Source organism: Salmo salar, chromosome 19 (assembly GCF_965601325.2).
Source record: "Salmo salar chromosome 19, fSalSal1, whole genome shotgun sequence".
Lineage (NCBI taxonomy): Eukaryota > Metazoa > Chordata > Actinopteri > Salmoniformes > Salmonidae > Salmo > Salmo salar.
The window spans coordinates 54,605,987-54,618,364 of record NC_138309.1 but is presented as its reverse complement, the minus strand read 5'-3'; the positions used below and the strand labels follow the sequence as shown (position 1 = coordinate 54,618,364).

The following is a 12,378-nucleotide window of genomic DNA, read 5'->3' as shown; positions in this document are numbered from 1 at the left end:
TCAGTGGGGAGAGGTACAGTAAATAGTTATTACTACATCATTATTTAATACAGTATTATATATGTATATGAGCAGTAGATGAGAATGTAGTATCAGTAGACAAAACATGAACCTGAACTAATAAGTTACTGTTCTCTCTTTTCAGCTATGTGACAGCCTCAAAAATGATACTCCTGTGTAAGGGTCTGCAGCGAATCACAGCCAGCCGCCAGAGAGAAGCAAATGTAACCACAGGACATGTGACAGAGTTGATGGACACCCTATGTTCATCAATGGACAGAAAGTTCCACAGAATGGAATATAATCACGTGCTATCAGAAACTGCTGCACTTGACCCCAGGTTTAAGAAGTTAGCCTTCAGTGATGCCAGAGCGATTGATGAAGCTCTTCAAAGAATAACCTCAGCAGCAGGGAGGGACAGCCCCAGCAGTCAGCTGGCTCAGACACCAGGGCAACAGGAAGAAGAGAGATCAGATGGAGTAGAAGCACCAGCAGTAGTGCCACAAACGTCTGCTGTTTGGATGCTGTTTGACGAGAGAGCAACTGGGGATGCAGCACGAAGGAATCCCTGAGTAGATGCCATAATGGAGGTCCGATCCTATTTGGAGGAGCCCCCCCTGAGCTGGTGGAAGAACAAGGCCTCTGTCTACCCACGGATTACTAAAGTCATGACAGGGAGACTCTGCATAGTGGCCACATCCGTTCCCTCTAAAGAAGAGAGAGAAAATAGGGACCAGTTTAATATTTTAAGTGGGATGCTGCAGTTTTACACATTGTTATTTATTTTTCTTTGATATGGTGCAATATTCTATTATTATGTTGTTCAGATTGTATTCATTTTGAATTGTTACATTTATATGCACTTTGTTCATATACATTAAAAAGTTATACTTTAAATGCAAATGTTTAATAGCATTCTTTTTCATAACAGACCGATGCATTTTTAAATACATTGTGGTTAAGTATGATTTAATAATTTAATTAGAATTGTTTTAACACCAATCATAGTCAAACTATCGCAAACTGTTTGACTTGAAAAAATACAAAACATATTTTTTTTAAAGAGCCATTTGGGAGCCAAAAGTGCCGTCTCTTTTTGGTGAGCTGAGCGGAACGAGCCGGATTGCCCATCACTAGCTCACACTGCTACAGTGGCTACAATGTGACTGCAAACGTTTCACGCTCAGTGGAATTTGAATGCGTTATCACGTGATGCTGCCTTTGAATCTCGTTGCAAATGGCAGTAACCTACTGGAAAAGTGCTAACTACTAAACTAGGTGCCTCTGGAGGCAGGTAGGCAGTAGGTAGCTGCTTTTGGATTGGTTAAACAACAACAGTAGGCTACACCAACATTAGTTTCCAGTCATACAAAGTGTAAAAATTATTGCACAGCACGGGCCGCGAGCCTGTAATGCTTGGCTTTGAAGTGTGCTGCTCAGAAAACTGCGCTATGGCATTTCACTACACTTTAGCAAGCCATGAGAATACTTGATGGTATGAGGTCGGTTGTTTTGCAGCGTTTTGCAAGCCATAACCTCTAGGTATCGTACTGCATTGTACAGCCTACAAACACCACTTCCAGCTGCCCCCTGACAGCGATTCTACATTTTCAATATTCATTTAAATCCTCCTGTGCGGGATTATTTCTCTCCTGCGACGAAATTGGTCATATTAAGATCCGACATCTGTACTTCATCAAAATAATATTAAGTACCTTATATGAAGTACTGACTGAATGAAATGACTGCATGTGGTAATAATGATGAAAGTAATGATGACTAAAGAATTTCAGCTAGGTACTAGAATACAACCCTGTACCTACACTCTTAAAAAAAGGGGCTATCTAGAACCTAAAATGGTTCTTTGGCTGTCCCCATAGTATAACCGTTTGAAGACCCCTTTTTGGTTCCAGGTAGAACCCTTCTGGTTCCAGGTAAAACCCTTTCCACTGAGGGTTCAACATGGAACCAAAAACGGTTCTCCTATGGGGAAAGCTGAAGAACCCTTTTGGAACCCTTTTTTCTCTGAGTGTAGGGGTCACATGAGCACACAGCAACTGGTCTACTCAGTGATAAAGGTGTGAGTTTGCTGAGCTGGGTGACAAAGGCATTTAACTTTATGGCACTGCTGTTTATATTTGGTGTACCTTCCCGAAGCTAAATGCTATTGAGTAACATGGCAAGAGATACCATAACATATAGCTGGACCAAAGCTAAATGCTATTGAGTAACATGGCAAGAGATACCATAACATATAGCTGGACCAAAGCTAAATGCTATTGAGTAACATGGCAAGAGATACCATAACATATAGCTGGACCAAAGCTAAATGCTATTGAGTAACATGGCAAGAGATACCATAACATATAGCTGGACCAAAGCTAAATGCTATTGAGTAACATGGCAAGAGATACCATAACATATAACTGGACCACAGTAAAATGACATCTAAATAATTATATCTGATTAATCTCTTAAATGTGACAATTAGGGTCAATCAATTGAGACACGTAGTCTATATTGGTATTTCAGTCATTCTGTTACGTTTGTAGCTGTCACTGTATTCTAAACAAATCAACTCCACCATCTAGTGGTACTAATTAGTTACAAATGATAGGCCTGAGATGAGGGCAGATGATAATTAGCTTGATTTGCTGAAAATCGAATCAGAATTTTAATTTAGACAATTAGATTTTTGAGGAGTCAGAGGTTGTAGACCATTCACAATATCTCATATTGTAGCCTAGTACAGGGATGGGATCTTGAAGGACACCATCTCCCCCTGTAGAGCTGTGGTATGGGGAAAACATGGGAGGATATTGAAGTGGCTGCTGGACTCATCAACCTTTAATTAACATCAGTCCAGTCTTCCCCAAGATTGGAGTCTGGCAAGAATATGTACTTTTCAAAGACTAATTCCACTCATCTCTCTCTATCTCTCTCTTTCTCGCTCTCTCCATCTCTCTTTCTTTCTCTCCATTTCTCTCTCTTCATCTCTCTCTTGCTCTTTTTCTTTCTCTCTCTTTCTCTCTCTCTTTCTCGCTCAGGTGGTCCAGGAGGAGAAAAGGACCGTGCTGCACTCAGTCATGAGGCCTTTCTGCTCATGGCCAACTCTCAGAGTGACATGGATGACTGGGTCAAGGCCATAAGACGGGTCATCTGGGCACCCTTTGGAGGAGGTAAACTAGCCTGGCATTCCAAATGATTTTGCCATGTTTCACCGTTGTTTTGCTTTGTTCAAGCTGGTTTAGCCGGGCTAGAGGTAAACTGCTTTGTCCAGAGTTATATTACTAGACAGAATGATTACAAAATGCACTCTAAATCTCAGTGAAAGCATATTCTGGTACAGGCTCACATTATGCTCTTTGTATGTCACTCAAACGTCTTTGTCTAGTGCTTTATGGGGTCAGTGGTTTGACAGACAGAAGATCATTTTATGACGTGCTGTGCATTCAGAAAGTATTCAGACCCCCTGACTCTTTCCACATTTTGTTACGTTACAGCCTTATTCTAAAGTTGATTATATAAATAAAACATCTTTGTCAATCACACACAATACCCCCATAATGACAAAGCAAAAACAGGTTTTTATATTTAAAAAAAAAACAGAAGTACCGTATTTACATAAGTATTCAGACCCTTTGCAATGAGACTCAAAACTGAGCTCAGGTGCATCCTGTTTCCATTGATCATCCTTGAGATGTTTCTACAAATTTATTGGAGTCCACCTGTGGTAAATTCAATTGATTGGACATGATTTGGAAAGGCACACACCTGTCTATATAAGGTCCCACAGTTGACAGTACATGTCAAAGTAAAAACCAAGCCATGAGGTTGAAGGAATTGTCCGTAAAGCTCTGAGACAGGATTGTGTCGAGGATCAGATCTGGGGAAGGGTAACACAAAATGTCTGCAGCATTGAAGGTCCCCAAGAACACAGTGGCTTCCATCATTCTTAAATGGAAGAAGTTTGGAACCACCAAGACTCTTCCTAGAGCTGGCCGCCCGGCCAAATTGAGCAATCGGGGGAGGTGACCAAGAACCCGATGGTCACTCTGACAGAGTTCCAGAGTTCCTATGTGGAGATGGGAGAACCTTCCAGAAGGACATCCATCTCTGCAGCACTTCACTAATCAGGCCTTTATGGTAGAGTGGCCAGACAGAAGCCACTCTTCAATAAAAGGCTCATGACAGCCTGCTTGGAGTTTGCCAAAAGGCACCTAAAGGACTGTCAGACCATGAGAAACAAGATTCTCTGGTCTGATGAAACCAAGCTTGAACTCTTTGTCCTGAATGCCAAGCATCACGGTGAAGCATGGTGGTGGCAGCATCATGCTGTGGTGATGTTTTTCAGCGGCAGGGACTGGGAGACTAGTCAGGATCGAGGGAAAGATGAACGGAGCAAAGTACAGATAGATCCTTGTTGAAAACCTGCTCCAGAGCTCAGGACATCAGACTGGGGCGAAGGTTCACCTTCCAACAGCACAACGACCCTAAGCAAACAGCCAGGACATTGCAGGAGTGGGTTCTGGACAAGTCTCTGAATGTCCTTGAGTGGCCCAGCCAGAGCCCGGACTTGAACCCGATCAAACATCTCTGGAGAGACCTGAAAATAGCTGTGCAGCGATGTTCCCCATCCAACCTGACAGAGCTTGAGAGGATCTGTGTGCCAAGCTTTTAATGTCATACCGAAGAAGACTCAAGGTTGTAATCGCTGCCAAAGGAGCTACAACAAAGTACTGAGTAAAGAGTCTGAATACTTATGTAAATGTGATATTTTTTAAATCTTTTTTTTTATATACATTTGCAAAAATGTCTAAAATGTTTTTGTCATTATGTAATATATTTTAGAATAAGGCTGTAATTAACAAAATGTGGAAAAAGACAAGGGGTCTGAATACTTTATGAATGCACTGTATGTTCAGAACAGAATAAAAGGTCCTTTCAGAACACTAAGTCTTCATTTCCTCACTAGTCTGTCTTTACACCCGGTACAGTTGCTAACGTTGCACTGGAGGCTAGTCTACTGTATGCTACTATCCTTGACGTGTGTCCAGAAATATAACTAGGCTAGGTTGTGTGGAGGCAGCTGGATATACAGATATTATGTTACAAAAAGGACGTTATAAATAGGAGGATCACAGTATGTCTGTGATCATTGCCGTAACTTTAAACCAACCAACTCTCTGGAACTGGAAGGGAGTCACTATATTGTAGCCAGTACTTGTGGCTTCATACATTACATTTTAAAAGGAGCATGCAATGACGAAATTCACTCTTCTTTAGCCCGACATGTCTAATTCATGTAAATAGGGCCTAAACTGAAAACGGTTGGCTATCATTTCCATTTTACACCAGGAGGATATACACGAGATTGCTGATAACAGCCGGATTTCATCTGTACAGTATTTGAGGCCTATTGACACGTTTTGTATTGGCCCCTGAATGTTCTGTTGCACTGGAGTGTATTTCGTTTCCATCGTCTCAAATTTACATGGCTGCAGGAATGCTTTCCAGTTCTCGCTCTCCATCAAGAATAGAACTGTTGCCAATTTATAGAACTGTCGTTAACAGGAATACTGCTGGCAGAACCCGTGACACTTCCATGTCTGTTATTTAAATTTTGATGTGCTGACTACCTGCCGCCAAACCTTTTATCTCTTGCTCATCCTCTTCTCACTTCTGCTCGGACGCTGCGCTATTACCAACGTCTATAGATGTGTCATTACGTGTTATTAGAAAACCAGTCATCTCGAGTGCACGAGCCAGACTGGATTGAATTACTTCGACCGTCGCTGCTTGGTAAATGTGGCTTTGGAATGTATGAAAAGCGCGCTCTGATTCTGTGTAGCACTTGCTCGATGATGTACTACGACTACTTTGATCTGTCAGTGTCCAGTGGTTGCAGCTGTGTTGAGAGGCGGTGTTGCGCACAATCAGGTGAGATGCGGTGCGCGATTGACCGATGTAGATGTGAAGACTGTCTGAACTGTGTGTCCTTCCTCTCTGTTTCTCCTTTATTTAATTTGCATGTTGTGTTTACTGTTCATCCAACTACTGAATGTTGACAAACTGCATATTGGTATTCCTGAAGATAACTTTCCATTGATTTGTCATTTTAATATGTTAAAACTTTTTTAATTGAATGAATGACAACCATCATAAAATACTGAAATACAGAACCCTATACTGTATGTAAACCATGTTTTTTGCCTGCAGGTATATTTGGCCAGCATTTAGAAGACACAGTCCAGTATGAGAAGAAATTTGGGCAGCGCCTGGCACCTCTTCTGGTGGAGCAGTGTGTGGACTTCATAAGGGAACGCGGTCTGGATGAGGAGGGCCTCTTTCGGATGCCAGGGCAGGCTAACCTGGTAAAGGATCTACAGGAAGCCTTTGACTGTGGGGATAAGCCTCTGTTTGACAGGTAGATCTGCATTCGCTGTTATTGAATGGCAAAAAGTGCTGACTTGCTATTTGTTCAGCTGGAAGTAGAAGTGGTGGCCACAGTAATGGTGGCAGTGGTCAATTATTGACAGTCAAATAAAAATAAATGTTATTTGTCACATGCGCTGAATACAACAGGTGTAGACCTTAGCATGAAATGCTTACTTACAAGCCCTTAAAAAAGTTAAAACATTTGGTAAATAAATAAAAGGAAAAATAGTAACACAATAAAATACAATAAGGAGGCTACATACAATGGGTACTGGTAATGTGCAGGGGTACGGGTCAGTTGAGGTAATTGAGGTATGTGCATGTAGGTAGGGGTAAAGTGACTATACATAGATAATAAACAGATAATAGCAGTTTGTGTGTGTGTGTGTGTGTGTGTGTGTGTGTGTGTGTGTGTGTAGTATTTGTGAGTTTGTGGTTAGATGGTTAGATTCCAGTGAGTGTAAATCGAGCCTGTGCAAGAGAGTCAGTGCAAAAATAAGGGAGTCAATGCAAATAGTCCGGGTAGCCATTTGATTAATGGTTGTTCAGCAGTCTTATGGATTGGGGGTAGAAACTGTTCAGGAGCCTTTTGGTCCCAGACATGGCGCTCCGGTACTGCTTGCCGTGCGGTAGCAGAGAGAACAGTCTATGACTTGGGTGGCTGGAGTCTTTGACAATTTTTAGGGCCTTCCTTTGACACCGCCTGGTATAGAGGTCCTGAAGGGCAGGGAGCTCAGTCCTAGTGATGTTCTGGGCCGTACACATTACTCTCTGTAGCGCCTTGCAGTCGGATGCTGAGAAGTTGCCATACCAAGCGGTGATCAACCAGTCAGGCTCGGCCCTCCTGTTCCTGTAATCAAGAATCAGCTTTTTTGTCTTTCTCACATTGAGAGAGTGATTGTTGTCCTGGCACCACACTGCCAGGTCGCTGACCTCCTCCCTGTATGCTGTCTCATCATCGTAGGTGATCAGCCATATCACCGTCGTGTTGGAGTCGTGTGTGGCCACACAGTCGTAGGTGAACAGGCAGTACAGGAGGGGACTAAGCACACACCCTTGATGGGCCTCCGTGTTGGGGTTCAGTGTGGCGGATGTGTTGCTGCCTACCCTCACCACCTGGGGGCGACCCATCAGGAAATCCAGGATCCAGTTGCAAAGGGATGTGTTCAGTCCCAGGGTCTTTAGCTTAGTGATGAGCTTGGAGGGCACTATGGTGTTGAACGCTGAACAGCATTCCCCCCTATGTGTTCCTTTTGTCCAGGTGGGAGAGGGCAGTGTGAAGTGCAATAGAGATTGCGTCTTCTGTGAATCCGTTTGGGCGGTATGTGAATTGGAGTGGGTCCAGGATTTCTGGTATGATGGTGTTGATGTGAGCCATGACCAGTCTTTCAAAGTATTTCATGGCTACAGATGTGAGTGCTACGGGGCGGTAGTCATTTAGGCAGGTTACCTTGGCGTTCTTGGGCACAGGGACTATGGTGGTCTGTATAAAACATGTAGGCATTACAGACTGAGTCAGGGAGGTTAAAAATGTCCATGAAGACAGCTGGTCAGCGCCTGCTCTGAGTACGCATCCTGTACTGTGATAGTGTATACACACGAGGCTGGTGAGGGGAGAACGGCTTATAACAACGACTGGAATGAAGTGAATGGAATGGTATCAAACATAAGTAAACCATGTGTATGATGTTTTGACTTCATTCCATTACAGCCATTACAATGAGCCCGTCCTCCCCAATTAAGGTGCCACCAGCCGCCTGTGAAACACACAATAAATCCCTCTACTGTTGGCCACTAAGGCTATAGCACTTGCTATTGGACTGATTCATACAGTTAGTAGACCACTCTAGATAACTATTTTGTACCCTCTTGCAGTAACACTGACGTCCACACGGTGGCATCCCTGCTGAAGCTCTACCTCCGTGAACTGCCTGAGCCTGTGGTCCCTTTCTCCAAGTATGAGGACTTCCTCTCCTGTGCTCAGCTGCTGGCCAAAGACGTGGAGGAGGTAAGAGACACTTCTCTGCGCTAGTTCCAGTTCATGTTAGTATTCACACTATGACACCGAAGCCAAAGAACAGAACTGCTCTGTCATTCCATAGAAACCAGTGTTCAAGTACATGTTGTCTGTGTGAAGAAACAAGTGATGGTGATACTGTATCTTTTCATCTCATCTCATCTTTTAGGGTGTACAGGAGCTGGGCAAGCAAGTGAGCAATCTTCCTCCCGCCAACTACAATCTCCTGAAGTATATATGCATGTATGTCCACAAACATACAACTCCTTCTTTTGAAGATCTCAAAAATCGTATTTTATCACAGTGCCATTTTCATATCGTTTTAATTCCATCCCACCGTGCCATGCCTTCCTTTATAGGTTTCTTGACGAGGTCCAGTCTCACGCAAACAAAAACAAGATGAGTGTACAGAACCTGGCCACAGTATTTGGACCAAATATCCTCCGACCCAAAATGGAGGACCCAGTGGCTATTATGGAAGGTGTGAACTCTCATTCATTTTATATTATACTTTTATTAATAGGCACTGTATTAATCCTTTGAGACATTCCTAATATTTTTTTATACAACTGTCTGGGCGGTATGAGGCAGAGTAGATACAGTACATTAGCCTATGGAAAGCGGAGTACATTAGCCTATGGAAAGCGGAGACGCCTAGGGCAGAGACAGAGCGTCACTATTGCATGTTATCTATTCATGACTCATCTTGTCTATCTCTAGTTCATAAAACATGTCAAATCTAAAGTAGAGCAGCGTTGTACAGTCTAGTTCCTTATTGTTTTTTATTTCCTGTAAAGGGACCTCCCTAGTCCAAAGCCTCATGACCGTAATGATCAGTGAACATAACCGTCTGTACTCGGGGAGGGGGGAGCTGGAGGTCCTTGTTCCCCAGCCAGAGGTGACCCTCCAGGGCCAACGGCTCCAGCAGCACAGCATCGGTGGCTGGATCTCTGAGGAGGACCTCCAGAACTGCCCCACCAACCCCAACGAGGACCTAGCCTGCAGCAGCGCCTCTTCTCTGGACGCAAAGCTCTGTGCTGCCACCACCCCTCCACCTAGACTAGCTCCTTCAGTGAAGGGGGAGACGGTGGTCAGCCCCAGCAAGCAGACCAAGAACCTTCCCTCCTGGAAGTACTCCTTCAAGGGCACCTCAACGCCACGGCCCCCTCCTCAGGCCGACGTCACCACCGTGTCCCCCAGTGGCAACTGGCTGATGAACGGGCTGTCCTCTCTGAGGAGCCACAGGCGCACCTCCTCGGGGGAGCGTGTCAGGGACTCCACCGGCTTTTCCCAGAGACTGTCCACCTACGACAACGTCACGTCTTCCTCCAGCATGGGCAGTGGCCCTAGTGTAGCCAGCACACCTTGGTCTACCTCCTCCTGTGACATCTCCGCATCCGACTCAGGCAGCGAACCCTCAGGGCCTAACTGTGGTAATGGGAAGGGTCTAGAGGAGTGCCAATGGCAGGAGCTAGCCTCACCCCAGGGCCCGGGCCAGGGTCAGAGGGGAGGCCGGGTGGAGGAGAGAGTTGGAGATAGGGTCTCAGAGCAAGAGCAGGACAGTAGTGAAGCCATGGAGCTCTGTGTTAGCAGTGCAGGCTGCAGTGACAACAGGAACACCATAGCCAATATGGTGGTGCCGTCCATCGTGACGCCAGAAGACCTTGATGGAGGCTCCAAAGCACTTACCAGCCTGGTGGAGGGTCTGAAGGATGAGCTGAGGAAACAGAAGGTGGCCTACGAGACCAGGATCAAAAAGTATGTCTGTAGCTTATTTATTGTACCATGGGGGTTTATAAGTCAGAATTTTGAATGAAACTTCTGAGAAACAGTTAATGTGAACATAACAACAAAATATGCACTGTCTGAGTAGATTGATTCCTAGTGTCCCAAAAAATCAAAGGACAAAAATATTTTCCCTTCCAAAATATTCAATATTGCTGTAAATCTGTCAACAATCTTTCTCGGGTTACTTGTATTGAGGCGTGCCAGCTCTACATTTGTGTAAAATCAACATATGTGTGTGTGTGCCCCCGGCAGGCTGGAGGAGTCCAGTGCGGTGCTGTGTGCTCAGATGGAGCGTCTGGAGCAGGAGATGGAGCAGGAGAGAAAAAAGCAGCGGATGCTGGAGATCAAGCTCCGCAACTCAGAGCGAGCCCGTCACGACGCAGAGAACAGGAACCGGCTCCTGGAGAAGGAAATGGAGGACTTCTTCTCCACTCTGGGGGACCTGGCTCTGGGAGCAAGGACTAGTGACATTTAATAGCCCTGGTCATAGACCTCTATAGTCTCTTCCCACAGCCGAGTGCCATGAGTCTGGCAAGCAAGACTGACAACTACATGGACTCAGTGAATAATACTGCATGTTGTCCAACGCAGGCAGCTGCGTCTCTCAATGTTTCCTCAGGCCTCAAAGTGTGCCTATGACTACCACGAGTATCTATCTGGATGGAATTCCGTGTCGTTTGGTGACAAAGCCTCGGTCCTTGGTTTACTCTGGTCAACTCTGTCATTATACTTTTAATGTAAAGCAAAGGGTTTCAACTTCTATCATTATGACTATACAATAATCCCTGCTGTGTTAATCATATGCTGCCTACAACAGTACACAATATGCAAATACAACATTACCAAAGCTGGACTCTGCTAAGGACCAGGGTTGAAGCCGCCATATTGGTTTGGGGCACATGAAGCTGACTACTGCCCTCAAAGGAACAATGAAGAAGTGTGCTGGCTGTGCCTTTGCAGACTTTTTGATTTCGATAAAAGAAAATGTTGCGTGCTTGTCCAGAGGTGTAGTTAGTCAATTACTGTCAATAATACTCACATGGTACATGTATTGCTTAACTTTATCACTACTCCAAATTTGTTGAAGAGTCACATGACATCCTCAGTCACTTGCCGTAAAATGACAATCGCGGAGGTGCATAAAGGCCCCCATGTACTTGCCGCAAATACCTCGTTTGATAAGTTCGCTGTATTGCTCTCCTGTACTCCAGTGTTGTCGTTAGGACAGTATACATGATCCCAATTCTAGCTCCAAGACGCCGGCGATTTAAAAACAAAGTATAATGTTCTGATTTATTGGCGTGTTGAACCATGTCGCAGGCTGTAATTTAATAATCCAGTATATAGTGGTAAAACAATGAAGTCAAACCTGAATTCTGACATCTTTATGCACCGCCATTAATTGAACATTTTGAAAAAATGGTGTATACTTTAGTGAATGTAACTGTGTTGTTGATCAAGCCAGCCCTGTAAATTGAGCCTAAACTAATTCTTAAAACATTGATATAGATTTGAATGGATAACAATTATATACATTTCCCAGAACATTCTCATGTGAGCGTTGCATGTGGTGAAAGTGTTGATAGAATCCCCTTTTTCAGCAAATGATTACTGCTACTGCATAGAAATGTCTTGAGGCTTGAACACGAAACATGATTTGGTTCTTGAAGACCACTATAAGCAGTATAATAATGTGCATTCATTAAGGTAATGTGACTATTTTTTGTTTTGTTTTTACATTTTATACAGACCCTTTTCATATGCTGTTCATATGCTACTGTTTACAAGGTGGTGTTTTGAAAGACGACCGTTATAGACAAGCGTCTAGTGTTCGCCCTGTTGATGATTGCAGTTGAAATGTGTATCTCTTAAAACAAACTTAGGCTGAATGTTTCTTGTGTCTTTGATTAAGATTTAAGTTGCTTATTTATTATGAATCTACACACTTGTAATGAATGGCATTATGGCAATCTAAGTAAATAAAGATGACAGGTGTCATTTCGTGACTGATACCTTATGTATGGGTCAGCAAGCTTGTGTTCAGTGCATCTTCTACTTAGCTCAGAGTGTCTTACAATTCCAACACATTTACCACATATTAAGATCAAGCGCAAAAAAAAAACTACAAATGCATG

General features: G+C 43.8%; 1 protein-coding gene across 4 annotated transcripts in view; it reads left to right on the top strand.

Annotated features, from left to right (window-relative positions):
* The window catches only part of LOC106579003 (rho GTPase-activating protein 22), a 37,673-nt gene extending 25,413 nt beyond the window's left edge, over nucleotides 1–12,260 (top strand). For 3 of the 4 annotated variants that reach the window (XM_014158385.3, XM_014158389.3, XM_014158391.3), the window contains 7 exons: nucleotides 3,048–3,179; nucleotides 6,220–6,427; nucleotides 8,314–8,446; nucleotides 8,625–8,698; nucleotides 8,815–8,936; nucleotides 9,253–10,213; nucleotides 10,496–12,260. In XM_014158385.3, coding sequence (XP_014013860.2) covers nucleotides 3,048–3,179; nucleotides 6,220–6,427; nucleotides 8,314–8,446; nucleotides 8,625–8,698; nucleotides 8,815–8,936; nucleotides 9,253–10,213; nucleotides 10,496–10,718 — 1,853 coding nt within the window. In that variant the 3' untranslated portion in view covers nucleotides 10,719–12,260. Of the gene's footprint in view, nucleotides 1–3,047; nucleotides 3,180–4,928; nucleotides 5,941–6,219; nucleotides 6,428–8,313; nucleotides 8,447–8,624; nucleotides 8,699–8,814; nucleotides 8,937–9,252; nucleotides 10,214–10,495 lie in introns of those variants that run through there. The other variant, XM_014158388.3, reaches the window with a different exon arrangement.
* Nucleotides 12,261–12,378: the final 118 nt, after the last annotated feature.